Source organism: Pseudochaenichthys georgianus, chromosome 13 (assembly GCF_902827115.2).
Source record: "Pseudochaenichthys georgianus chromosome 13, fPseGeo1.2, whole genome shotgun sequence".
NCBI lineage: Eukaryota > Metazoa > Chordata > Actinopteri > Perciformes > Channichthyidae > Pseudochaenichthys > Pseudochaenichthys georgianus.
Window position 1 is genome coordinate 32,485,017 of NC_047515.1, and position 26,279 is coordinate 32,511,295.

The window sequence follows — 26,279 nt, forward strand, 5'->3', positions numbered from 1 at the left end:
CCCCATCTCCCTTTCCCCCGTCCTCCCTCCTCCTCCGAGGGGCTCAGTCCTCTCAGCTGACTCGGATTTGTTCAACACTGTGAAGGAGTTTCTAAAACTCCTTTGTAACCACTCACCTACACACAGAAATGTAGACTAGTGCTGCAAAAACAGCCCCAAGGCTACAGGATAGCAGCAAACATGGATATGTTGTTAACTGGAGTTTGACAATTATTTTAAGTGAATTACATTGTTTTCATTCTTTAGTTTTTTATCTGGATTACATTTATGGATGTCCAACAAAGAGCTCTGCTGTGCTGGGAGAGTGAAGGCTGTAAGCTTACTAAACCAAGGTGGAAGTTTACTGTGGGAGCCAGAAGTGAACAATGTTAAGAAAACCAAGGAAAATATCTTTAACACTCCCTCATGTAGAAACGGCTTTCTTCACAATGTCACCATAGATGTCATTAGCACAACCTACGGCTCTTTAAGAAGCTCCGAAAGAGTGACAGCGGACCGAAGATGTCTGACCTCAGCCAAGTTGCAGTGTACTCAGACTCTTCAGATATCTACAAGGTGAGTGAGGATGATGGGATGAATGATGGTTGAAGGAGATGTGGAAAAGGTCACAGGGTTACTGAGAAATTAAGCAGGAAATTGTCAACCTATATGCAAACTAGACCCTTTTTATAGTCCATTGTGATTCTTGCTTTCAAAATGGAGGGCTTTTTTTTGAATGGGTATTTTTCCCCCCTCTCTAAAATATATTGTTTATACGTATTTCTTAAACATTGTGGACCTGGAACGTTTTGTAAGCCAGTTCGTCATGCACAGTTCACAGTCATTGACCTTCAGTCCTGCTTTTATGCTGTTATTTGGACAATGTTTACATTTTAGGCTGGAAACCTATTTTTCATTGATGCATTATCAATGTAAACGTTACAGTACTTTATGTCAAGCATTGGAATGTAACTAAGTATTATCCAAGTACCTTTTTGAATAGTAAAACGTACTAATTTACTTATTACTTACGATTTCCATGTTATGTTACTTTATTGTTTTCAACACTCTTATTCCTCTTTTCATTGGATGTGTTACTCCACTATTTTTATCTGACAGCTTAATTTACTTTTCAATTTTGTATACCCTTCATGTTCAATAAAACCTTGTATCTCTATATGTGTTTGATTTGAATTTTTTTGGTACACTGAAGGGTGAAGTGTTCCTTCATGTGTAGAGAAAACTCTTCTTCTAGATATATTTACCATTCAAAGAAAGTCCTGGGTTTAGCTGGAAAAGCTACAAAACAGTATTGCTGTTATACTATTCTCATTAAACTACAGAGTATATGCAGGAGTTCAAATGAGCACAACTTCAAGCACTCACAGTAGTAAGATGCAAGATATTAATGCAGTAGTAAATCCACAAACATTGTATAAGGAAAAAAACTGACAGGGAACATTACACTGTTGCTGAAAACATAACAACCAACCTTCAAATAAAAGTTTTGAATGACCATACAGTAAACAGAAAATAATTAGCAAACTGACTTCTATAGCTTACAGTTATACAGCAATGTCTAGTTTGCTAACAGTAACAACCATAAGCTACCAGACAATGTAAAGCTGCAGCAGCAAAACCCTTAAGCACATACAAAAAAATGTTTCTTTGTTAACTAATTCATCTTTATATTTAACAAAATAAGATTATTTATACATATACATTGTTTAAATTGTATACAATCTTGCTTTTAAATGAGCACTTCTTAACACAAATGTTGTCTGTAACTGTATGAAGTTTATTTATTGATAGTTTCATGACTTCTTTCTGTTCCGCTTTCCACAGAATGTGTTCTGCAACCCTGCCTTTGAGCTGGAGGGGGAGCGAGAGGAGCGGGTGGAGGGATTCAGGACATCCTCGTCCACCCCTGAACCAATCAAACCGCCGGCAGCTAGTGAGTCAGCCAATCAGCTTGCTGCTTACTGTATCCATGCTTGAGCTGGATTAGACTGTGTATGTGTTTTGGATTGGTTACATTATTGCATCACCTTAGACTCTGCTGGCTTTAAGTTCAACTCTCGTGAAGAATAGTACAGAAGTGTGTGTTTGTTAACAGACCAGAGGAGTAACCCCTAGATTTTGTATAGATCAAAGATCCGTTCAATGGATATGGTTAGTCCCACAGCCAGTGATAACACTTGTAAAATGCATTTTCTTGCTCTTTTTCTTAAAAAGTTATGAAAGAAAGCCTGTAGAGGAGAAGACATGGGTGACTAGCAGGCATGGTGTGCTTATGAAAGACACCACTGTTGTATCATGGGAAATAGGGCCCTTACATCCAAGGAAGTAAAAGTATGATGGATTTGGTCATCATTCTTTCAATCTATTTCTCAAAAATTCAACAACTCCATGAAAGGGCTATACAAATCACACTAACTGAAAACAGTAAATAATTAATCAAACAAAAAAAATTACACAATTAGCGCAGTATTTTGTCCGGTTGCCAAGCCCGGGAAAGTCTAGTAGTGTATTTTCAGCTTTAAATCTTAAATCATTGTAAAATGTGAGAGAGAAGCATTGCTCGGATTGTGGAAAGTGTCTAAGCCTTGGAGAATTTGACAGCCTTCTTTAATATTACATATGATGCATATTGTAATACCAATTAGTTGTTAGCCAAAGAGTAGACATTTCAAGTGCCTCTGACTTCACATACCCATCTAAGTTGAATGTGTGCCCTGTAATTCCGGTCCAGGTTGGGGTCTGTTGGGGGTGTGTGCGATGCGTCTGCGGGGCCCGGGCTGTGGCTGGGGGGTGGCGGTCTCTGCTGCTGCCCTGCTCCTGGTAACAGCCCTCGGACTGGCACTGGCTCTTCTCCTCACACGTGAGTTACTGCTGCACTGCTAATGTCACAGTGAAAAATAAATACCTGAACTTGATTTGAACAGCTTTCGAGAGAACAATAATACATTTATTAATTCAGGTTGCAAACCTAGATGTGTTCCTATTTGTAATGCAAAAACATACTGTATCAGGACTTTACCAATACAGCACTGTTTTTCTATCTGGAATAAGCCTTTTCTCTGCAGTCTCCCTGTAATGTTTCCATCCATTACAGTTGTTGTTTTCTGGCCCTGATTTAGAGATAAAAGGCCAGGCAGTGGAGAATGAGTTGATGTCCACCACTTCTCCAAATCGGCTAAATACAGGATATGAAGCGCCACATATTACTCTACCCACAATCTCCGCCAACACAAGTCAACAGGAAAGTACAACAGCACCACAGCCTGCTAGGATCCCACCTCCTGAAACACGTAAGTGATTACAATAAAATGGCCATTTAGTGTGTTTTATAAAATACTAAATGTGCATGTTCATTTTCATGTCCATCCTCACTGAATAACATTTTGTTTTTCTTTACTTTGAGGCCCTTTTGCTTTCTGTAACTAAAATAAAGTGTTCCTTCTCAGGTTGCGGAGGGGTGTTGTCCGACTCAGAGGGCAGTTTCAGTACCCCAAACCACCCTGGCTCCTACCCCCCCAACTTGCTGTGTGTGTGGGTGATCCGAGTCCCACCCTCCTCCGTGGTGCAGATCCACATTTCCTCTCTGACTGTGGAGGGGCCTTCTCCCTGCCTCTTTGACTGGCTGGAGGTTCAGGAGCAGAGGGATCAGAGCTCTGTGGTAACCAGGTTGGTCCCACTCCAGCTATATCTGGGAATAGCCTACTGCAATGCCAAGTGTGCTCCTTTAAAAGCCCCATGCTTCTGTTTAATAAGACTTTGAACTTTGCACTCTAACTTTTTGGTTGCTTGGAAATGTTTCGATTGCAACCAGTCACTCTAAAGTAGAAAAACAAAGTTGTATACATGTGAGGGATAAAGAGGCAAAGTATAGAAATGTGTTGTTGCAAGTACACTTTGGAGTGTATAGGTATGAACAATTAAATTAACCTCATTCATGCACAACTTTCAAACATTTCTGAACACATTCTTTTCTGAGAGAAAATTATATGGTTCATTACCATTATAAATACTGTCTGTAATCTACAGATGGATCTTAAACTTGAAAAGATAGTTCCCCCGAACGACTCTGCATTGTGTCCAGTGCTGTCTGCGTGTAAAGGTTTTATCGGATTATTACTCAACACAATATGCTTCTTTGATTATTGTTTGAACTTTGCACTGCTGCAACTTTTGGCAAGATCAATTGGACAAACCTGGTTGAATAATGGCCATATAAATAAGTCAATACCTTAAATTGTTGGTAGATGGCACCAAAGGTCTGTGCAGAACAGAAGTGTGCTTCTGGGAAATATGTTGGTACATGTGAAAACGTTGACCTTTTTGCTTACTTGCATTCTGGGCAAGGGTTGTAATTGCCCACAACCCTTGGTCGAATAAAGGTCAGACTTGAGTGGCCCGTCCAAAGCCATAATTGTTCAAACGAAAGTTTAAGGTTATTCAAAAGGTCTATTCTCTTCCTGCAGGTTCTGTGGTAACGTAGCGCCACCGACAGTCAACACAAACAGCAGCACAGTGTGGGTCACCTTCCACTCTGACGGCAGCATCGCAGGCAGCGGCTTCACTGCGCAGTACAGAGCCATCCAGCCTGGACACAGTCAGTGCTGCTTGTACGCATCTGCAAATACAGGACTCTTTAACTCATGCCCTTTGTATTTATGTGCATGTATGCTGTGTGTGTTCTCAGAGAGCTGCTCCAGGGAAGAGTTCATGTGTGACAGAGGGCGCTGTCTGCTGCCTGTGTCTATTTGTGATGGGCATATAAACTGCCATGACCAAACAGATGAGGCAAACTGCAGCCATAAACACAAAGGTGAGAGCAAAGCAAAGGTAAAAACAGGCACTTAAAGCAAATGTATGGACTTTGTTTCCACCCTGCTTCCTCACAGAATGTGGAGGGCCAAAAACCGGGCCATATGGTTACTTGTCAAGTCCAAACCATCCCAGGCCTTATCCTCATCAGCAGGTCATTCTTTACGGCCAGACACATACACACAACACTTCTGTTTACAGGGCTTTGAAACATGTGTTTCTCACTAACCCGGTGTTGTTCTGTGTACCATCAGTTGTGCGTATGGTATATATCTGTTGAGGAGGGTCACGTCATCACACTGAGCTTCAGGAACTTCAGTCTGGAGACTCAGGATGTGTGTGAGTTTGACTACGTGGAGGTACACGACAGCATCAATACTGGATCTGGAAGAGTTCTGGGAAGGTGAAACCTACTACATCCACAATAACGTTAGCTCAAATTATAAAGTTGAACTGCTTTTACTGTCATTATTACTCCTGACAGGCATGTAAAGAAAATAACAAAATACAGTATAGTGAATATACAACATACATGTCCAAAGAAATAACATGTATCCACCAGTGTTTCCTTCATCTCGTCTTATCTCAGGTTTTGTGGCACCACCTTCCCACCTGACCTGACCTCGTCCGGCCCCCACATGACGGTGGTGTTTGAGGCTGATGATGGAGTGGCAGACAGCGGCTTCAACGCAACATACCAGGCATTGTCAATACTGGACCGTGAGTTCTTGCTTTTATAAAGCATAAAGTGCTTTTTATTTTCTTTCCCCACTCCCTCTTTCTTTGCATATGTTCTCCTCTCTTCTAGTGTTTTACTTCCTATTTGTTCTTCTTTGCCTTCCCTTCCTTATTTTCTAGAAATCCTACCTCGTTTGTAAGATCTCTCCCTCCGGCCCTTGCTTCCTTCTTTCCTTATGACCTACAACTTCTCTTCAAAAATTGGCAGTAATACCTGATGCTTTGGTAAACTCCCTTGGATGCCACAATTATTGTTCCTTTTCCCTACACATACATGCTTTTGCTTCCTAAACCCCCCTCCTGTGTGTTTTGCCTTTATTTAAAAAGGGACATGTGGTCCCAGCCAGTTTTCCTGCAGTACAGGGGAGTGTCTCCAGCAGCAGTGGTTGTGTGATGGATGGAACGACTGCCCTGACGGAGCAGATGAGCAGGGCTGTGGTAACTCCACCTACCCCACCTTCAGTGAGTCCATCTTATCTCTGACCCCGATCAGCGTCCTGCTAGTGTCACATAATATACAGTAGCTTTTGTATCCAGAGCCACACTTCGGTGGATTACCTTTGTATATTAGAAACTAAAAGTTTTCTGAATGCCAAATATGAGAGTACAAACATGTAAAATAAGAAAAGGGATGATTTATATTCCTCTTGCCCTCAGCTTCATCGTGTGAGTCCATAGAGGTAGAGATGTGTCAAGGCCTCAGCTACAACCTCACCTCATTCCCAAACATCTGGCTGTCCATTGCTGATCAGAGAGAAGCTGCCATACTCTTGGGACAGTACCGGGTAACAGCCATACCTCTTTCTTTTCGCCACTGTATGATCTTTCAAACGTTGGGCCTATTTCTCGGCTATAGCATCTTCCTACAAATGTACAGCTTCTTTCAAGGCAGACGTTCATCATCCCAAACACACAAACCTCTTTTGTGCATTTCTTTGTCCAGGTGTTGATGGAGCTGGCGTGCTTCGAGCCCCTGCGGAGGCTGGTGTGCGGGATGTTCCTGCCGCAGTGTAGCCCTCAGGGTGGGGTCCTCCAGCCCTGCCGCTCAGTCTGCTCCTCTGCAGAGCAGCAGTGCAGCCAAGCCCTGGACCTCTTCTCCTTCAGCTGGCCCTTCAACTGCCACCTCCTGCCGGACTCACAGGACCCCGTGGAGTGCTCGCTGCCTTGATGCAGCAAGAGTTACAGATGTGTTGATAGTTAAAGATAAAGACATTTCACACAGAATTGCAGCTTTGTTCGAGGGCCAAAAGGCCAGAATCTGACTCAGACCAGCTGTTGGAGCCAAAATGCATGTGTCTTTGTTTGTATTTTATCTGCACAAGTTTAATTAATGATGCAGTTCCAACATTGAACACAAGATGGAGTATTCACTTGTGAGTCTGTATAAATGTAATCACTGGGTGATCAGATGCAGGTGTGTGGTGTTAACCTGTTTGTATCAGAGCGTGACTGGCAGGCGTAATGTTCATCGCATGGTAACAGAAAGGCAATATGGATACAATCCACATGGTGAATATATATGGAAAACAAAATAAAGGATATTCAAGGCTATACACTCGGACATTGTTTTATCGCCTGGAACACGCGTCCGAACTTAGTTCTCCCGTTCCCATCCCTCAGTGGCTTAAGTATGGATACGGTTAAAAAGTCACTACATCAGCTGTTTCAAGAGTTGTAATGAAAGCAGTTTGACTTCTGGCATGACTGAGAGCCTCATTACACAATGTGTCCTATACAAATGGTGGTGTATGCAGAACATGATGACAAAGTAGCTTTAAAGTTATAATAAATGAGTTTCATGTTTCTGTGTGATTCGCATACAAAATAAGCAAAGAAAGTGTTCAATCTCCCACCACCAGAATACCTTTAAAATAACCTTTATTGCATTGTTCATCAACACGCCACATGATGTGCTTATATTATTTCAGTATTTATAACAGTCCAGAATCATAAAAAGCTAAACTAAATGTGCATGAGCTGAATCACTGTTACCTGGGCCCACATGATAAGATGTAACACCATCTAGCCTCATTTGAAATGCATAAGGAAAACGTTATCTCGGACTCAGTGATTTAACCTGTTTAAATACTTATAATTGGGAACATAAGATTTCAAGCTGAATTGAAAAGGATGTGTACGGATTTGAAAATGAAAGCAGTCCAACAATGACGTATAATAAAGCACAAGGATAGCTTTTCAATGTTGTTACTTCATATGTCTTCAAATTATTGAACGATTTCCAACGCCAGCTCTTTATCAATGAGAAAGAAAGTGCACAAATGGAAAAATCCTTCTCCTGACTGGAGAGGACCTCACCTTCATAAATGAAATCATGAACCGATTCCAGCGCTGGATTGCACATTATTATGAAATCTTTAAGTCACATTAGGGGTGTACTGTCAAGTGTAAAGAAGTTGCTGCTAAGAAGGGATGATAAGTTTGAGGGTATGGTCTAGAGCGATGGCTGTCAGACCCCACACTCGATGCTTCCCGTTACGAAACACTGGGACGGTGTATCCATACTTGTTGCCGGTGCGGAAGTGTGTGTAGCCACGGTTCTGAGGGTTACACAAGTGGGACAAGGACAGGCTGAAAATCTCCTCCACCTGGGACAGAAACAGGCAAAGAAGGCACAGTTTACAACTTTGGATCGAAATAAAACAAGCAGAAAACATGTGTTTGGAAATGCATGGATGAAGAAAATGAGAGATAATGCCAGCTAGCTGATTAACTGAGTATTAAGGTCGATGATAACCAAGTCAGACCTGGAGATAATTTGATACAAAACAGCAAAAAAAGAATATAATACCTATAAAGTTATTTAGAGCTGGCTATGATAGTGGTGTGACATCATACACCTACAAAGATATATCAGCTCTTTACTAGTATCTGTTATAGAAGAAATTACTGAAATAACATAGCAGAAAAAAAAATAAACAGTAATATGGAAACCTGTCCCTCAGAGGCAGATATAACATTTATAAAATGCAAAACAATAGGATGACTGTACCTCTCCAGGGTTCGGTTTGAAGGACATCTCCTCTAGGGGCCCGAGGTTAACCAGCACAGGAGCTATCATCATGCCTGACTGGTGAGAGACAAACTACCTTTACAATCAGAGCAAGTCTCACTATTCAGTGTGTGGGTGACACAAAAAACGTTTTTCCTTCTTTATTGTTAGGATATGTTTATCTGTGGCCTATGACCAAGCACAGTCTGTCTAATAGTGAACATAACGAGAAGTGCCTTAGGCCTAAACAGGCTACATTTAAGGCTAGCAGGGATAACTCTAGCGTTAGGTGAGTATTCAATTTGCAGATAATTAATAACAAACAATTGACATATTCAAGTGAGTGTTAAAAAAACGATCCAACTGTTTTATAGCATCGTAAATAGAATATTCCTGGGTTGCGACCGATAGTCCTAAATAAGAAGTCTTAGCATGTGCTCTTGTAATTTCTAATAGAGATAATTTAATATTTTCACCTCCATCAACAGACTGATGGCATTGTTATCGCTTATTGGATGAATACTTTTTTTAAATCCCTTTACAAACCTCATAAAAAAGAAACTTTTAAGAGAAGCGAATTGATAAAAGAATATTTAAAAGCAAAGTTTCTCAGTGGCACCCTACCACAATTGTTTTAGTGACTGCCATACATTCATAAACAGCAATAATTATATCATCACATTTTAAATGTATTATTTGATGTCGACATAACACTGCACTGACACCCACCATGTCCCTGAGAGGCTTCAGGATGCCCCAGACCTTCTCTGTTGCCACAGAAACACCAAGCTCCTCCCTGGCTTCCCTCAACGCTGTGTCCACCACATCCACATCTGATGGATCACTCTTTCCTCCTGCAAAACTAGGAGGAAAAAAAACTGGAAATAAGAACAGATGCAGCCTTCTACAGGAGTTAAAATGCAATTGATATCCTCTCACTTACCTGACATCTCCCTTGTGCCTGCCCTTCAGTGTGCTGGAGCGCAGAGTAAAGAGAAATGCAGGCTCCCCATGATCAGAGCACAGAGAAACTAGGACTGAGGCCCATCTCCCCTGGTTCTTTCCCTGGCTTGCCCGCTGTTTCCCCTTATCCACTTCGTACAGCTTCACATTGGGCCCCAGTCTCTGTCGACACCTGTTTTCATTCTCATGCGACAGACAATCTCTCCAGGTGTCGGCCACCTGAGGGGCAGGCTGATGGACGCCTCTGGTTTTGTGGGAAAAGAGGCTAGAAGGTTGTTGTCTGCTATTTAATTGGTTAAAAATCCATGGCCTGTGTGTCGACAAGCTGAACGATCTAACAAAGTGCTGTCTGCTATATAAATGGCTTTGAAGAGGGTTACACTGAGTCTTATAGGTGAAACTGAGTGACGGTTGGCTCACATCCCAAGCCCTTCTCCAGGGTTGAAGAAACGTTTTGTTGATAAAACAGTTCTGGTAAGTGCTCACAGTCTTGAGGTTTTCAACTGTAGCTTTCACTGCAGTAGATTTCAAAGAGGGATATGCTTGTTTGGCTTTTGCAGAGCCAGAAACCTGAGGGAGGTGATGATTGCTGGACAAACTGGCTTTGGATAGGAGGTTTTGAAATGAAGCATCTTTCGGATTATTACAGTCCACGTTACATAAAGGCAGCTGTGTTAAACAGGATACAGTCTCTGTGTTTAGTGATGACCCCTCCTTTCTTCCTCGGGTCGCTTCATATCTCCTTTTCTTTACATCTCTTGCACCCTGCCATCCAGAAGCAGTGTGTTTAGACAAAGCAGAGAAGGGAGATTCTCGTAATAGCAGCAATGGCCTTATGGGACAAGACGAAGTCAGGACCCAGCGGGCCCTAAACATCCTATAAAAAAAATCACATCAAAGCATTAAAAAGGCAACATCATTTGCCAAATTCACAAACCAAGGGGAGTGAGGTGAGGGTAAACATGTGAGGTAAAACGACTGATCTGAGCGCACAAGTTTATCCAAATTTAACAAGCACTTTTGTAACACCAGAGTGGGAAAAAGTACTCAGATCTTGTACTCAAGTAAAACAAGTATAAGTACTAGAGTGTATGCACTTGTAAATACTTGAAATACTCAAGTAAAGCTCAAGTCTCTCAAACGTGTACTTAAGTACAGCACAGTAAATGTACTTTACAGCACTGTGTATGCCATCTCAGAATCAGATCAAAGCTGTTACGGACACAAACACTTATTTCATCTTAACGTGATTTCTGCAAACCCAGAGTGCAGCTCGTAAAACCTAAATATGCTGAAGTTAATCAGATCAGCTGCTGTCAAATGTTGGATTACGAGTTACATCTGCTGGTTACAACTAGCTTAGCTTACTTTTGTTAGCTACGTTAACAATATTTACAATGAGATGTCATATTATGTTAAAGTGCCAGGCATGTTAGCTTCTCAATTTACAACTATAACTAACACAAGCTGGTTTTAGTATTCGACATCATCTACTTGTTGTTCTACTGGCTCTGAAATCAGGTGTTAACATATAACATGAACAGGCTAACGCTAACTAGCCTGTTAGCAAAAACAAATGAACCCAAAAGCTAAACCTTATATGTGGTCAATGGGACGGATCCGACAAGTCCAACAGAAAGGGAAGCGCAATTTGCGACATTAAAATGTAAGTTAAAAGAAAACACTCACCTTGAAAGTTGAACAGCAGTTGGCCTCTTGCCCAGCTAGCCGGCTCAGCTGCCAGTAGTCAAAATGGCACAGAGTAGCTTCATGAGCGTCAGAATTGCCCTCACTGTGCTGTGGTGACCCGCAGGACTTTCTTACATAATTATTCCAACAACTCTTACCCTTTCTAATAAATAGAAAGCAGGGGTTGAGATATAATACTAAAGAAACAGATGGGAGGAAATCATGACAGCTAGACTCAGAATAAATCACACATTGAATGGTACGCTGTATATCATGGGGAAAAGTGACAGTGACAAGTGTAGGAACTGTGGAATTAAAGAAAATGTAGAACATATCTTGTTACATTTTGACATCTATAAAGCTGGAAGAGAAAAACTAAACGCTAAAGTTATAGAGGCAGAGAGGGAATGGAGTGTGGTTGGTATTTTGGGAACAAAAGGAGAGGGAGTAAGAGCTACCAGAAAGGCACTGTTTACCTTTCTGAGTGAAACTGGGGTAGGAAAAATAATGAACATTAGGTCAGGAAAGATCATAGATTTTTATTTTGTTTTATTTATTTTATGGTTTTTGTTTATTTATTTAAGAGATGGAATGATATGATTCCCACTCATGGTGGTGGTATGCACCTTTAAAGTTGTTTGCAATCCGCCAAAAACCGAGAGAAGAAGAAGAAGATATAATACAAGGGCTGCAGTCGAATAGTCCAAAGATCAGCTAAGTTCTAACCCTATCGTCTATTCCTTGACCCCTGAGTGAAACGTCACGGGGTTAAGGGATAGTGGACAGGAGAATTCAAAAGGATTTAGGAGAAGAGACTGCGGTACTTTAGAGAATCCGAATGCACTTTCACTATCCGACGTGTTTATGATGCGCCAGCGGACGTCATGAATGTGCGTCTGCTGCTGTGGAAACAAACAAACAAATATGAACCAAAACATAGAATAATGCACTACGTTGTTGTTTCACTGCAGGTTGTGGATCATCTCCTCCTTGGCAATAAGATGCGGAACTATGGAAACTACAGTTTTCTATACAGCGGACTACAACATGGATGTTTAATAAGAACGAGGGACTACCGTAAACTCATCTAGAGACTCTGCACCGTGCTCTGATGCTGTTGCTTTGCTTTATGAACGTGGACAACAGAGAAACATATTCTTCATGACCAAAGTTGGAATTGAAATAAAAAAGGAAAGTGAAACTTATGCTCGTCACCCTCTCCCTCCGGTCCACATTAATACCAATGATCTCAATACGTATGATTGTATGAACTAAAGATCTTAAAATCAATACAAATGTATTTATTATAAACGTTAGTCCTGAACACCTATCACTGTGTATATCACCATTCAAACATCTTTTAAAAGTTGAACAAACTCCACACAGCTCAGTAAAGACTGTGAAATGTTGACTTTATTTGATAATTTCAGTAAAAACTAACGTTCATATTTCTCTTTTTGATTATAATACTGATGAACGTTCAAAACAAAGCACTTTGGCAACTTACCACCTATGTTTTAAAATGCTTAATAAGCACCGTAACTTTCATGATATAATTTCTCGGTCATAATCGGTTGTTTCCGTGAACGGCCGACTGTTGAGTGACGGCAAATGCTGCGGCTGCAAGGCATTGTGGGGCAGCATTTTCGCTTCTCCTGTCGGTTAGGGAGGTCCAGTGGTTCCAAAGCTAAAGGAGGTTATAAAGGAAGTTTGAAACCTCCTTTCCTATCATTCTCATCATTCTAGAGAATTCGTACGGCACTTATCATGGCTGCCCCTGAGGGACTTCCGGGTCATTTCACTCCTTTAGGAAGGTTCCTAAGCTAAATGGACTATTCTATTAGGAGCTGATCTTTGGACTATTCGACTGCAGCCACGGCTTCGTCTTCTTGTTCTCTCGGTTTTTTCGCGGATTGCAAACAACTTTAAGGTGCATACCGCCACCTCCGGAGTCGGCTTGACACGGTTTGCATTTATAAAGAATGCACACATGTGTTAATCGTTAATGTCAGATATGTACTAAGTACATACATTTGTTCCTGTTCAAGATTAGATTCAACTTTGTTGTTATTGTACATATTACAGGTACTGAGACAACGAAATGCAGTTTAGCTTCTAACCAGCTGCAACAAGCAGTAAAGTGAAAAGTAATGTACACAATAGACAGAATAAAATATAGAATGAATTGAATGATGAATAAAAAGTGAGGGGTATGAATACACTAGATAACAGCCTGTGAGCAGTATGAACACAGTGTGTATGAATATGCTATATAAAGTATGAAAACGGTAAGCAGTGCAAGTATAGTATAACATATATAGATATTAATTTCATGATGATAAACATTGTGGAACAATGATGAAAAATGGGAATGAATGTGGCGACGTAAAACTGACACAAAACAACAACAAACTTTTGCCAGCCAATTGGAGAGTTTCATCAGCAGCACGGGGTAAAAACCACCAATGAGCGCTCAGCTCGAGATACCAGCGAGTCGTTTCCCATCAAGCATTTTGCTTCCGCAGCCCGTGGAGAGCAACTGCGCCGCCTCGCTCAAAGGCTGCGGGCGTCTTTGTCCCGCGAGATTTCAACAGGCTTGTTTGAGACACATTGCGGCTCGCCTCGAAAGTGGACGAGAGTAACCGATCGCAGCCGGGGGAGGTCTCAAAAAGCTCGCCTGAAGTCGGACAGCTCGGAGACGGCTTCTTCATCTTCTTCTTCTTCTCTCGGTTTTTTGGCGGATTGCAAACAACTTTAAGGTGCATACCGCCACCTCCGGAGTCGGCTTGACTCGGTTTGCATTTATAAAGAATGCACAAATGTGTTTAATCGTTAATGTCAGATATGTACTAAGTAAATACATTTGTTCCTGCTCAAGATTAGATTCAACTTTATTGTTATTGCACATATTACAGGTACTGAGACAACGAAATGCAGTTTAGCTTCTCAGGTGCAACAAGCAGTGAAGTGGAAAGTAATGTACACAATCTACAGAATAATATATAGAATGAATTGAATGATGAATAAACAGTGGGGTATGAATACACTAGATATCAGCCTGTGAGCAGTATGAACAGTGGGGTATGAATACACTAGATATCAGCCTGTGAGCAGTATGAACAGTGTGTATGAATATGCTAAGATATATAAAGTATGAAAACGGTAAGCAGTATAGTATAACATATATAGATATTAAGTTCATGATGATAAACATTGTGGAACAATGATGAAAAATGGGAATGGATGTGGCGACATAAAACTGACACAAAACAACAACAAACTTTTGCCAGCAAATTGGAGAGTTTCATCAGCAGCACGTGGTAAAAACCACCAATGAGCGCTCAGCTCGAGATACCAGCGAGCCGTTTCCCATCAAGCATTTCGCTTCCGCAGCTCGTGGAGAGCAACTGTGCCAACTCGCCTCGCCTGGCTCTCAAGGCTGCGGGCGTCTTTGTCCCGCGAGATTTCAAAGTCTCATGTGGGCGGGCCTCCAGAGCAAGTCGGACAAAATAACTAACCATCATGCAACGCACTAGCAAGACGTTGATCGCAACTGCGCAGGTCTGCGCAGGTCTGCGCAGGTCTTGCTTGTCTCAAACAAGCCTAACGTCTCATGTAGGCGAGCCTCCAGCATGGATGGCCTCCAGAGCAAGTCGGACAAAATGACTAACCATCATGCAACGCACTAGCAAGACGTTGATCGCAACTGCGCAGGTCTTGCTTGTCTTAAACAAGCCTACTGACATTATTTACTGATGAAATCACTGGGGGGACTTCCCATTGTTGCAAATGTACGTCACTACTACTCAGGCCTCACAGGTGAAACAGCTGTCTAAATTGAACTCCACAATAACGAGGCCTGGACTAACACACATGTTCAAAAAATATTTAACAATTCCTAACATCACTATCTGGCTTAATTTCGTAACGGTAGGCCTATATGCAAGATTTTTAACAGTATTAATTCAGAGTGATTGACAGTAAGTTGGCATTTAGCACATATAATACAATTTATCATTTGACCCCAGCTATGGCCATTATGGCCCCATTACACCCCATGACCCCATACATGACATACACCAGTGACGTGCGGTGAGGTTCATGGCTGGTGAGGCACTGACTCTTTCAGAGTCAGATTTACAAAAGCTTTTTTAGTCTGATGCTTCGATTCATTTTAAACAGATCGTTCAACAAAAGGATACCCAAAATCTAAATATTGGATTGTTCTTTCTTAGTAAGATCCCATTTTCATTACAATTGGGGTCTTACCTTGACTTGAAGATGAAGTCCATGCTATCCTTCTGGACAACAATCTCTATTACTTTTTTGTAAAAGTCCTCCTTATCTTCCTGTAGTTTCAAAAGTCTAGTTTGTTGCGTCTACTGTCTCTGCGTAGAATAATAGTAGCAACAAGAACCTGTGGGCTCATTTGCGCCCCCTTCAGTGTGGCAGAGGTTATGGCTGCCTCCCCTGATGCTTTTTTCATTGCCGTTGTATGATGAGACCAGCGAGCCTAAATATCATATGTGAAATAAGTTATTTAGAGACTATGGATGGCGAGGATAAATGTAATAAAGGGATCTACAAACATTACATTGATGACATACAGTGAGATGGTGCAGGCATGCGCTTAGGGCCCGCTTTCCAGCCAGTTTCTGTGGTGTGACACATCTGAGGTGAGGCAGATCTCATCTGTGCCTCACCTCACCCCAACAACTGGCTTGAGCGCGCTCACAAAATAAGTGCCCGCGTTAAATTAGTGCCCGCGCTCCAGCCAGTTGTGGGCTTACGAGAGGCAGAGCTCGTCCCTGCCTCACAACTCTACCAGTTGTTGTAGCGGAGCTCGGCAAATTTGCTGATTTTGACTATGAAAAGCGATTGGAATCATACAGAAATCACATTTACAACACAGATCAGTGGAGACATTTTATTATTATTTACTATTTAGTTTTTATTTAGTTGTTTTTCCTTTACATTGGAGTATGAGTATGACAGGTGAGGCTCTGCCTCCCCTGCCTCCCCTGATTGCACGTCGCTGACATACACATTATAAACACCTTACCAGACCTGTTTTACCTCACCTTGAGTCAGGCTGCCTCTGCTCTTAAGCAGCATAGTTTCATGTGAACTGGCATTTCAGCTTTGCCCTCTGCGAGTTTTTGCTTTAACTTAAAGCACTTGCATTATTTCTAGTTCTGACTATTTTTCTAGTTCATTAACCTATTTAAACAGGGGAACTTGTGGTTGTCTAACGTCCAGGTTGATCTCCAAGAAATACAGGTAATTATTCCCGGCACCATGGCCTCAGCCTGGTCTGAAGAGGAGACCTTTGTGTGCTCAGTATGCCTGGACACCCTGAAGGACCCAGCCACTCTATCCTGTGGACATTCATACTGCTTGGCATGTATCCAGAGCCACTGGGACAAGGGAAACCGCAAAGGTGAGTACAGCTGCCCCCAGTGTAGGCAGGTGTTTAACCCTCGACCCTCGCTGGCTAAGAGCACTGTGCTAGTGGAGGCTATGGAGAAACTGAGAACAAACAGCCTCAGACAAAGCTCCTCCAAAGCTGTCTCCTCTGCCCCGCCATCAATGCCTATCTACCTGGAGGTCCTACCAGGAATAGGGCCGCGTCCGGGCAGCATGTACCCTCAGCTTCCAACAGTGGAGCCCAGGCTCTGCCCTCAACACAAACGACCCCTGGACCTGTTTTGCCACGAGGACAAGGAGTGTGTGTGTGAAGTTTGTTGCCAGCATGGACATGAGGGACATCGTGTGATCAAACCACAGGCAGAGAGGAGGGAGAGACAGGTATGTAATGGACAGGGCAAATATCAAACGGGAATATTATCAATACTCTTTTGTCCTTTCTATGTTTTATCTCATGTTGGTCAGAGAAAGTGCAGGTAAAATAATAACTGTGTTGTCATAAGTGTAGCATTTCCAAAATGTAGATAAACCTGAAGTACTTGTGAGTTGTTTTTATTGTGCATTCCTGTGTGGATGTGTTCTTACACTTCTTTAAGGATAAACTGCAGCTTTGAAAATGACCCACCTCAAAGTTCAATCTAGGTCACTGTCCTACATGCAAAAGTTTATATTTCTGTATTAATGTCCTTGTTTTGTTGTGCACATACGGCACAGGTTTACAATACACAAAACATAGTTACAGTAGTCGGACATTTCCTTTCATTACACAATTACAAGTTATTTAAACACTCGCTGCTTAATCAAATATGCTGCCTTTTTATTCCAAGCTTGCAAATGTAATCTTGACAGAAAAGGATCCCTTCCTCAACTACAACTCACCATTTTACTATAAAGTACATCCTTTATGTCCTCGTAGTCACCCAAAGGGGACTTATTTCTTAATTAGACCAAGACCACCAAACAATCAACGTCTGTCCTCTGAAATGGCATTAAAGTCGCAATTCTCCATTCTAAAAAAAGAATTTAAACTGAAATGCCTTTTCAGTAATGTGTGTGTGTGTGTGTGTGTGTGTGTGTCCAGAAAGAGCTTAATCAGATGCAAGTAGAAATACAGAAGAGAATCCAGGAGACGGAAAAGAGGCTTATAGAGCTCCCACATGCTGCCCGCCATCACAAAGTAAGAAGTTATGTAGTTTTGAGGAGAAACCTTTGAACCCATTCATTTTTTGATGTTTTGATTGTTACAACAAACACATTTACAATCCTTGTACCCTCTTCTCCTTCTCTTTTGAATTTCGTAGGCCTTGGTGCAGGCTCTAAATCATGAGAGCACAGATGTATTCTCGGAGCTTGTCAAGACTGTGAATCAAGCAGGCATCCAGGTCGGTGAGGTCCTCAGCACCCATGAGACCTCCTTAGGTAGCCGGGTCGAAGGACAGATCTACAGTCTGGAGCAGGAGGTGGCACCACTGCGCTGGAAGAATGAGGAGCTGAGCGGGCTGAAGGACATGCAGGACGACATCTGCTTCTTGAAGGTAATTAGTGGTTGGGTGTGAACTAGAAATAATCGAAACCACTTGATGTTATCATGATGCACAGAGAATAAGGTTCACCAGTAATGAAATTGAAAATCCTATGTCTTATTGTTATACGTTTTGTCGTTTCTTTCTAAAGAATTTCTTCATCATGGAGCCGCTGGGTCAGACAGGTGCAATAGGAGAGTTGATACTGAATCAGGAGGAAGCGGTGATAGCCTCTGTTCGCTCTACCATGAAAGAACTACAGGAGTCAATACAGGAACTCTGCAAAGCCAGTCTGGCCAAGGTCATCACATTAGGTCAGTGTTTTATTTCTCTTCTCTCTTTCTTGCCATTCTTCTCAATTTCAGACATTCAAAACCTTCTTTTTTTTTGGTGAATCCTGATGCAGTGGCTTCAACATCCAATGATGCCTCAGCACCAGCAGCAGGCACAACAGCAGCTAGCAGTGGCCAAGCAACCACACAAACTACAGGTGCAGTAACTTAAAATCAATCAACCAGTGTGATAAAAGCCCAGAACACAATCATGATAAACAAAAGTTTGTTTTGACTGTTTTACTCAGAAACTACAGGTGTGGACTCGATGCACATGACTTGAACCAGAGTTGTACTCTAGTCACAGTTGTTATCACTTAAAGGGGACCTATCATGCAAAATGCACTTTTGTACGTCTTTTATACATGAATATGTGTCCCCGGTGTGTCAGGGAACTCACCAAGTGTCAGAAAACACAACCCTCTCTCTTTTCCTCCAAACCTAAATCTCTAAAAACGGGGCGGCAACGGATCTGTGGTCAGCTGCAGCTCATTTGCCACAGAATCAGCCCTTGCAAAGAGAGCAAATAGAGCGAAATGAGGCATGGCTAAAATACATGATCTGTTTGGTATTTTGAAAAAAAAACTTCACAGACATGTTTTATATAGGTATGGCCCTACAATATATTATTCAAATATAACATGATAGGTCCACTTTAAGACATGATTTGCTGAAATCTGAAAAATAATTGATTTGCTGGACATTATACAGAGTTTATTGAGCAAAAGGCTTTGGATTTTGTCAAAATTACCTTCACTTGGACTTATGACATGGAAATACTTTACATTCTCCTAAGCCCAAGAATTAAAGTGAATGTTAAAAAGTTAAAAGTATCATCCCAAGGTTTCCCTTTATTTCTTATTTATTCATAAACTGAAATAAGGAAACCTTTTAGATATGTTTTTTACAACTCATCTCCTTTTTCCTGTAGTGTATGAGATGATGACAGACCCTGCTCCTTTGCCACCTCCACGACCTCGCTGTAAGTTACTGCAGAAGCATTTTATACTATATGTCTGTGGTGTTTAAATATGTCTGTTAGAAATGACCCAAGTTATAATGCTTTATCTGTAATTTCTGTTTCCCTAGGCCGGCATGAGGATTCATTAAAACGTCCAGCATGTGCTGAAGGTAAGAATAAGTAATACTGACTACATGAAAATGTTTCAGAGATTTTATATCATGGAATTGACATTTCATTCAGTTTACCGGTTCCTGTGTTTCCTTTCCTCCATGAAGCTTCAGCCCCACCTTCCCCCTTCCCTGCTCCCCAACCTCAGGGTAAATACAAAAGTATTTATCCATCAACTACTTCTTTTTGTAGAAGTAAAACGTGTATATAATTTCACTGATTTTAATATAAATATTTGTTACCTTGTAGCACCTCTTGTAACAACCGTTGGACTTGTTAACCCAGAACCAAAGACAAGAGAAGGATTACTGAAATGTGAGTCCAACATACTCTTTAATATAAAGCTAAATAAACAACACAGTCTAATAGTCTTTGGGGAGATCCAGAGTCTTTACTAAAATGCGTCCTCTCCCTTCAGTTCGCTTCGAGCCCACCATGGACGCCAACACCGTTTATCGCCACGTGCAGCTGTCCGATGGAGGTCATAAGGCCACGATGCGTGCTGAGAACATGAACCTACCGGAGCATCCTGAGCGCTTCCTCTTCTGGAGGCAGGTTCTCTGCAGAGAGGCTCTGGCAGGGAGCCCTTTCTACTGGGAGGTGGAGTGGACTGGCAAGAAGGTGAATCCTTAGACATTACAAATTTAAATCTGAGGTCAATATATAAATCAAAATAATCTTGGTTTACTTCATATCATAGACATTGCATACATGGATTATCAGCGTAAACAACCATGTGATTAATTTTCATTGAAATTGCAAAATAATCTTCCCCTTAGGATGAATTGAGACACATTTAGAGATCCCTTAACTTTTCATCATTTTAAAAATGTTTTCCATTACTAGATAAACTACTTGATAGCTGCAACAAAATATATTTTTCCACCTGCCTCAGGTGCATTTTGTACTGTGTTGTATTGGTTCACTAAAAAAAGTATTTTCTTAATAATAGTTTTAAAAGATATATTTTTCGATAATGAACATTTATCTTTCTAATAGGGAATTGTGTACAAATAATACTATTATATGCCCTGATGCAGGTGATCAATGGGAAGCTTTTCCTTAATATTCACAAAATCAACCACGAAAACTCAATATCACAAAAGTTAAGATTGAAATTAAATCTAAGCTCTCATCTGAAAACCAGCTCAGGGAAATTGTAGAATACAAATAGCACAATTTATGAACTAGTGCAAGGGAGCTTCATTTTCTTATCTAGTTTTTTTTCTGTCCCACCATAAAGATGACCATAGGCGTGGCATACAAGGAGATGGATCGTAGGTCTTCTGATGACAGCAGCCGTTTGGGCCACAACGCTCTGTCTTGGAGCTTGTACTGGTCCGGGACTGGCTTCTCTTTCTGGCACAATGGTCAGGAAAAACGGCTGGACTCTCCTAAGGCCCGGCGGGTTGGCGTCTATCTGGACCAGCATGCAGGGGTTCTGGCCTTCTACCGCATCTCCCACAACCAGGCTGAGATCATCCACCAACACCAGAGCCAGTTCACAGGTCCGCTGCACCCAGGGTTCAGGTTCTGGACCGGCGTGGGAGCTACAGTGACTGTTTGCCAATTGGATTGAGTTGTATATGAAAAATGTACTGTCGGCTTTTGATATAACCAGCTTGTCTGGTTGGCAAATTGTAATAAGGTTATGTCATAAGTATAGAAACAAAACAAATTCAGAAATGTCTGGTTTTCATATTCTTTTTACACAAAAGCTTAATTGATGAGATTGATTTGTAAGTGAATAAAAGAGCAGAAAACACGCATTTCATCGATACGTCCTTATTAAAACATGTTACTTTGGGGATAGGTTAACTTACGAAGTTTGAGTAGCCCTCAGTATTGGTTTGAGTAGGCTAATACAGATTGTTTAAGCATACTAGTAAGTAACACAGTAAAGGTTTATATTTTCTGTCATAATTTGCTCTCAAAGATACAATTTATGATCAAAAATATTTTTCATAGGTTTTCCATAGTGCATCAGGAAAAGTGCTATAAAAATGTAATTGTAAAGGGAGGCCACTTTCTTGTGTGTCTTCTTCTCTTGACCTAACACTCACAAGCATAGCCTGGTTTTGTGCTAGTCAGGAAATCAACACTATTCACAGGAAGACAATAAAGCTCTCGTGTTACACGTGTGGCCACAGCTTGTTGTGTCTTGCCCTGATTGAAAAAGTAGGACAAATTAGAGAAAGTAATGAGTGAGGAAATGGCTTCAGGAAAAAGTAAGAAGTAATTAGATCTGTAAGAAAAATGTAGAAAGTAAGTGACATGACAGATTTGAGTCAAATTAAAAGTAGCTCACATTAGTACTTGTACTTAAGTACAGTATATGAGTACATGTACTTAGTTACATTCAGACACTTCAGGTCACTTCATTTTAATGCACAATATATAATTGGAAAGAGGAAATCCATGCATACATCTTTGCGTGTTGATGGGAACGCTGAACCACATAGACAGCTAGCCTCCGAGGACAGATAATACCTGACCTACATCAACAACACAAAAACCTGGACGGTGTCTGTGTTTGTGTGGGTCTGTGCTGCCGCCACGCAAACATAAAGGAGTTAAGGCATACGGGTGTATAAATATACAGGCATAAAGGCAACAAATAATGGTATAGGGGAAACTGGGAGGAGCTATAGAAGAGAATGTATGGGAAACATAGATAAGGGAGACCCTGCATGAGTCAATCACAGTCTGCCCTCTTGAAGCCTTCTCAACTGCCAGCATCACCATGCGAGGTGAGATATACATAGAAAAGTTGTAAAATGTTTTACTTTCAATGATAGGATTCTTTCTGGGTTATTGGTTAATAACTTTTGCTCTTCTCCCAGCTGCTGTTTAGCTATGTCTATTGGAAGGTGCCTTAAAGGGGAAAGGAAACACCAATTACAGTTATAATATTCCGGTAGTTTATTCATTTTACAATGGATATTGATCGTAATATTTATTGTATATGATATTACTCGCCAAAAGAAAATTAATTATCCGCCAGCCGGGTGGGGAATTCCGGGACCAGGCCGCCGCCATTAGGGGAGTCCCAAATGGTGACGTCACTGGCTGTGTTTTCGCTCCACCGAAAGTCAACACAACGTAGCAGATATGGCAGCGATGGAGGAATTTTGCAATGAGATCGACGTTTTGAACGATGAATTTGACTATTCGTCGGGAGATGACATTGATGTGGAAGCATCTACAGTTACCAGGCATCCCATGGCCTATGCTTATGAACCGATTCGGTCGAATAGAGTGGCATACGATCCGGAATAAAAAAATTAAAAAAACACAATGCTAACAGTGAGCCTCTGAATTAGCCCCGAGCGAAAATGCTAACCTATTACTGCACCGATAGCTCCCTTATTACTTAAACTAGCCGCACATCCAACACATCGTTTATGATCGCAAGGAGACACAGAATCTAACGGTGCCCACCTCAACACTGGAAGATACAAACTCGCGAGGTTATCCACAAAAACGTACATCAAAACAAGTGGCGCTAGGTACTAACATACGCCAGGCTAACGGCTTACCTTCCTCATTGTCTGGTCTAAACTGGTCTTCAATGGCATTACAACGATAAAAACGATGATGTAGTTAATCCATAGGTTAATATCCAATGGGGCTGTGTCCCCTTTGAAATGTTCTGATAATCTATAAGCAATACAACTGCAATTCCGTTATCTGCTGTCCGCTCTGTGCGCTCTGGGTCCTGCAATACCATCCATCAATAGCAATACTAGCCTTTTTAGGGCTGTTTTCGACAGATGAGCGTGTGTATGCCAGTTTAATTAGTTGAGCTATAGAACACCCCCAATTCTCTATTGTGCGTCATAATAATAGCTACCATTTAGTTTGGACGCGATTGCGTTAATTAATAAGGTCACACTGTGTCAGTAAAAACATGTGTGAGCTAGTAATCTGGTAGTGCTGCAATATTTACCTCTCTCTCGGCAGCTGAAGCAACTCGTTTGGTGGCTCGAACTTCACGTTTGTTGACACTGTCATTGTCTTGCGCGGCCGACGTGCTGGGACGGTCGGTGTTCCCGACTGCATACGTTGAGAAATCGAATATTGTGGGAACAGATCCTGGCTTCAAATCCAATGTTTTGTATTGAACCAGGCATCCAGACTGGACTTTGAGCAGCTTCTCATCCTTTAGTGGCAGCCTATGGAAATGTACTTCTTCCTTCTTTGTATAAAATCCATTTGTGCAGCCTGGGGCAATACAATAAACTCCTGACGACGACCGTTTTCTTGTAATGTAAACTACTGGTGCATTGCACGCCATGTTGTTTGTTATTGAGCTTTGGCCCAGGAAGCCGTACCCTATCAGTGACGTCACTGGAAAAGTCCCGGAGCAATGGAAGCGCCCATGGTCATTAGGCACGTATTTCAAAAAGTAAATTCGCGTATCTCGATCGTTTACATTGGAAATAGACTAGATAAATACATTTCCTAATGGTAATATTGTCGCATGGAAAGCAGTTTGAAAAGTGTTTCCATTTCCCTTTAATTCAGGCCAATATGTATGCCTGGAGGGGACAGGTGGTTGATTCCAAAACGGAAAATGGTGAGAGAAAAAAAAAAATTATAATAAGTCATGGGAAATAGTTATTGAGTCGGCAGATCTTTAATCTTCAACCTACTGTATTTCTGTGTGTTCAGCAGGCCTTACTGACCAGGGGTCGTGTGGTTGCTATGTGATGCAGCAGCAGATACAAAGGATGAAGATGTTCTTCAACACAAGTCTCACTGAGCTGGAGCAGGAACTGACAAAAACAAAGAACATTCTCAACGATATCAGAGTATCCATCAATCTGGGTGATAGCTACAGTACAGAGACTGGTATCTTTACTGTTCCTCGCTCTCGTGTCTACAGCCTGGCCCTCACCGTCTACAGTGACGCCGGGGCTCCTGGCAACACGTTGGCCGCCTGCGCCAGTCTGCAGGTTAGCGGCCTGGTGGTGGCAAGATCCAAAGACAGAAATATGCAAGACCAAGAGGACAGCGCCACTATAGTTGTGGCCCTCCACCTGAATGCTGGGGACAAGGTGGCTGTCAACCTGCCCATTGGATGTTTCCTCTGCGATGACAACAGCCACTATAACACTTTCACTGGTTTCTTGCTGTATGCTATGATTAAGCTGCCCTGGGATTTGTAACTCTTGACCTCCTGATGAGGTTTGAGTCTGATATGAAATCTTTCTGTGGTGAGAGGTGTGCTTTTTAGTTTTGAATCTATCTTCTCCATTGTTATCTTCAATCCATCTGAACACTCTCATCTTTACCTCCTAAACCTTTAGACCTTATGTCATCTTTTGACAGAAGCAATTATTCAAATCAACATTTGAGGCCATTTCTAAATAACAGTTCAAAATGTTGTATATCTTTTAACCTATTTCCCATAACAACTAACTAATGCCCTACAGTCTAAGTAACTTGGTTCTTGTGAATTAAACTGTGTCATTTACTGATTTTATGTGATGGAAATGTATGATTTTTTTTTTTTATGTGGACAAAATAAATCAGGATTCTCAACAAAACTGTAGCCTTATGTGGTATTTTGTTTTAATCACCACAATGGGACCGTGGAAAGTCGAAAGAGTACTTCATTTGATGTGGCATTGAACTCATGACATTGTTGGACTCACGGTGGGAAGATATCAGCTTTTTCCCCAACACATTATTTTTCCTTATCAAAACCTGCTACTAAATTAACATCACTACAGTACAACTCTAATGGCCTCCAAACTGAATGGTATTTTAAGCCGGTGGCTCCTGTGTTTACTGCAAGACTAACTTTAAATGGCTTTTCTCTTGTTCGTCACTTCCTTTGAAACGGACACACTACCTTCTCTCAGGCGATACATTATACCTGGTTGGCCTCACCAACAAAGCCCTTTAGGGTGTGTGTCTGCTGTGTGTGATTTCTACAAAATGAGAGCCCCTAGCGATGAAGAAATACAGCTTTAGTCATGAAAGTCATAAAGGCAAATAGGGCAACAATAAAAACAAGGACGAGCGATGCCAAAAGAGGAAGAATAAAAATGAGAGGTGAGAAGGGTGGGACTCTCAGAAAAATATAAATATCCAAGTCTTTTGTCTCAGGATCAGTCTACGCACTTTCAATCCATCTGAAGCCATCATCCTTCACCAGCATCAACATGAGAGGTGAGACTTAATACAAGTTTCAACTACAGTGGCATAATATTTAGGATGGTAAGGGTTTCTAGCTTCACAGACAATATGGAATCCAGAATGACTTTTCAACTGAAAGGTCAGACATAATGGAAGAAGAGTAGGTAATATCCTAAATGAAGATGGCTTTTCAATGTGGTATTTAACAACGAAGAAGAAACACAATTCTGGGGACACATGTACAATGTAATGTAATGGTCTCTTTTTAAAGCTTAAAGGCACGGAAACAGCAGTCCAGAGTAAGGTCATTTTTCCGAGAAACTATAATGCAAACCATTTTCTGCGTTTTATTTGTGTGCCTTTGCTTTTCCCCCCAGCTATTGTGTTGCTTTGTATGCTGCATGCAGCTTTTGGTATGGACGGATATGGCTGGGTGGATCCTTCCTCTACTTCTGACACAGCATCCAATCGTAAGAGAGTTTTAAGAAAATATGTTTATTTTTTCCGTC

At 41.4% G+C, this 26,279-nt stretch overlaps 4 protein-coding genes across 5 annotated transcripts; 3 read left to right on the plus strand and 1 right to left on the minus strand.

Moving 5' to 3' along the window:
* The first annotated feature begins 90 nt into the window (after positions 1-90).
* On the plus strand, positions 91-7,315 carry mfrp (membrane frizzled-related protein). The gene is made up of 13 exons (XM_034097810.2): positions 91-555; positions 1,825-1,933; positions 2,732-2,860; positions 3,120-3,290; positions 3,447-3,666; positions 4,464-4,594; positions 4,685-4,810; positions 4,887-4,963; positions 5,064-5,212; positions 5,399-5,529; positions 5,875-6,009; positions 6,205-6,332; positions 6,491-7,315. Exons 1-13 carry the CDS (start codon positions 502-504, stop codon positions 6,713-6,715), a joined length of 1,785 nt encoding a protein of 594 aa, XP_033953701.1. The 5' UTR covers positions 91-501; the 3' UTR covers positions 6,716-7,315.
* Positions 7,316-7,408: 93 nt separating this feature from the next.
* On the minus strand, positions 7,409-11,307 carry nudt8 (nudix hydrolase 8). Of its 2 annotated transcripts, none has more exons than XM_034097812.1 (5): positions 11,210-11,307; positions 9,501-10,397; positions 9,287-9,419; positions 8,558-8,635; positions 7,409-8,105 (listed from the first exon to the last, which is right to left on the minus strand). In XM_034097812.1, exons 2-5 carry the CDS (start codon positions 10,394-10,396, stop codon positions 7,968-7,970), a joined length of 1,245 nt encoding a protein of 414 aa, XP_033953703.1. In that variant the 5' UTR covers position 10,397; positions 11,210-11,307; the 3' UTR covers positions 7,409-7,967. The 2 variants fall into 2 exon arrangements, with proteins under 2 accessions (XP_033953703.1, XP_033953702.1); XM_034097811.1 differs by having other exon boundaries at positions 7,409-8,153.
* A 2,348-nt stretch (positions 11,308-13,655) lies between these two features.
* On the plus strand, positions 13,656-21,385 carry ftr86 (finTRIM family, member 86). The gene is made up of 12 exons (XM_034097809.2): positions 13,656-13,968; positions 16,482-17,017; positions 17,718-17,813; positions 17,938-18,171; positions 18,311-18,473; positions 18,566-18,649; positions 19,423-19,473; positions 19,581-19,622; positions 19,731-19,772; positions 19,873-19,938; positions 20,042-20,244; positions 20,867-21,385. The coding sequence occupies exons 2-12, from the start codon at positions 16,508-16,510 to the stop codon at positions 21,200-21,202; spliced, it is 1,827 nt and encodes a 608-aa protein (XP_033953700.1). The 5' UTR covers positions 13,656-13,968; positions 16,482-16,507; the 3' UTR covers positions 21,203-21,385.
* Positions 21,386-24,156: 2,771 nt separating this feature from the next.
* On the plus strand, positions 24,157-24,794 carry cbln20 (cerebellin 20). The gene is made up of 2 exons (XM_034096911.1): positions 24,157-24,202; positions 24,298-24,794. Exons 1-2 carry the CDS (start codon positions 24,157-24,159, stop codon positions 24,792-24,794), a joined length of 543 nt encoding a protein of 180 aa, XP_033952802.1.
* Positions 24,795-26,279: the final 1,485 nt, after the last annotated feature.

Excerpts from the sequence above, each read along its gene's own strand:
- mfrp (XM_034097810.2), top strand. The coding sequence starts at position 502 with ATGTCTGACCTCAGCCAAGTTGCAGTGTACTCAGACTCTTCAGATATC. Across the intron at positions 3,667-4,463 it reads CAGAGCTCTGTGGTAACCAG|GTTCTGTGGTAACGTAGCGC; the intron begins GTTGGTCCCACT and ends CTCTTCCTGCAG. Across the intron at positions 4,595-4,684 it reads AGCCATCCAGCCTGGACACA|AGAGCTGCTCCAGGGAAGAG; the intron begins GTCAGTGCTGCT and ends GTGTGTTCTCAG.
- nudt8 (XM_034097811.1), bottom strand. The coding sequence starts at position 10,396 with ATGTTTAGGGCCCGCTGGGTCCTGACTTCGTCTTGTCCCATAAGGCCA. Across the intron at positions 9,420-9,500 it reads AGGCACAAGGGAGATGTCAG|TTTTGCAGGAGGAAAGAGTG; the intron begins GTAAGTGAGAGG and ends TTTTCCTCCTAG. Across the intron at positions 8,636-9,286 it reads TGAAGCCTCTCAGGGACATG|TCAGGCATGATGATAGCTCC; the intron begins GTGGGTGTCAGT and ends GTCTCTCACCAG.
- ftr86 (XM_034097809.2), top strand. The coding sequence starts at position 16,508 with ATGGCCTCAGCCTGGTCTGAAGAGGAGACCTTTGTGTGCTCAGTATGC. Across the intron at positions 18,650-19,422 it reads AGCAACCACACAAACTACAG|TGTATGAGATGATGACAGAC; the intron begins GTGCAGTAACTT and ends TTTTTCCTGTAG. Across the intron at positions 19,623-19,730 it reads ACGTCCAGCATGTGCTGAAG|CTTCAGCCCCACCTTCCCCC; the intron begins GTAAGAATAAGT and ends TCCTCCATGAAG.
- cbln20 (XM_034096911.1), top strand. The coding sequence starts at position 24,157 with ATGTATGCCTGGAGGGGACAGGTGGTTGATTCCAAAACGGAAAATG. Across the intron at positions 24,203-24,297 it reads TGATTCCAAAACGGAAAATG|CAGGCCTTACTGACCAGGGG; the intron begins GTGAGAGAAAAA and ends CTGTGTGTTCAG.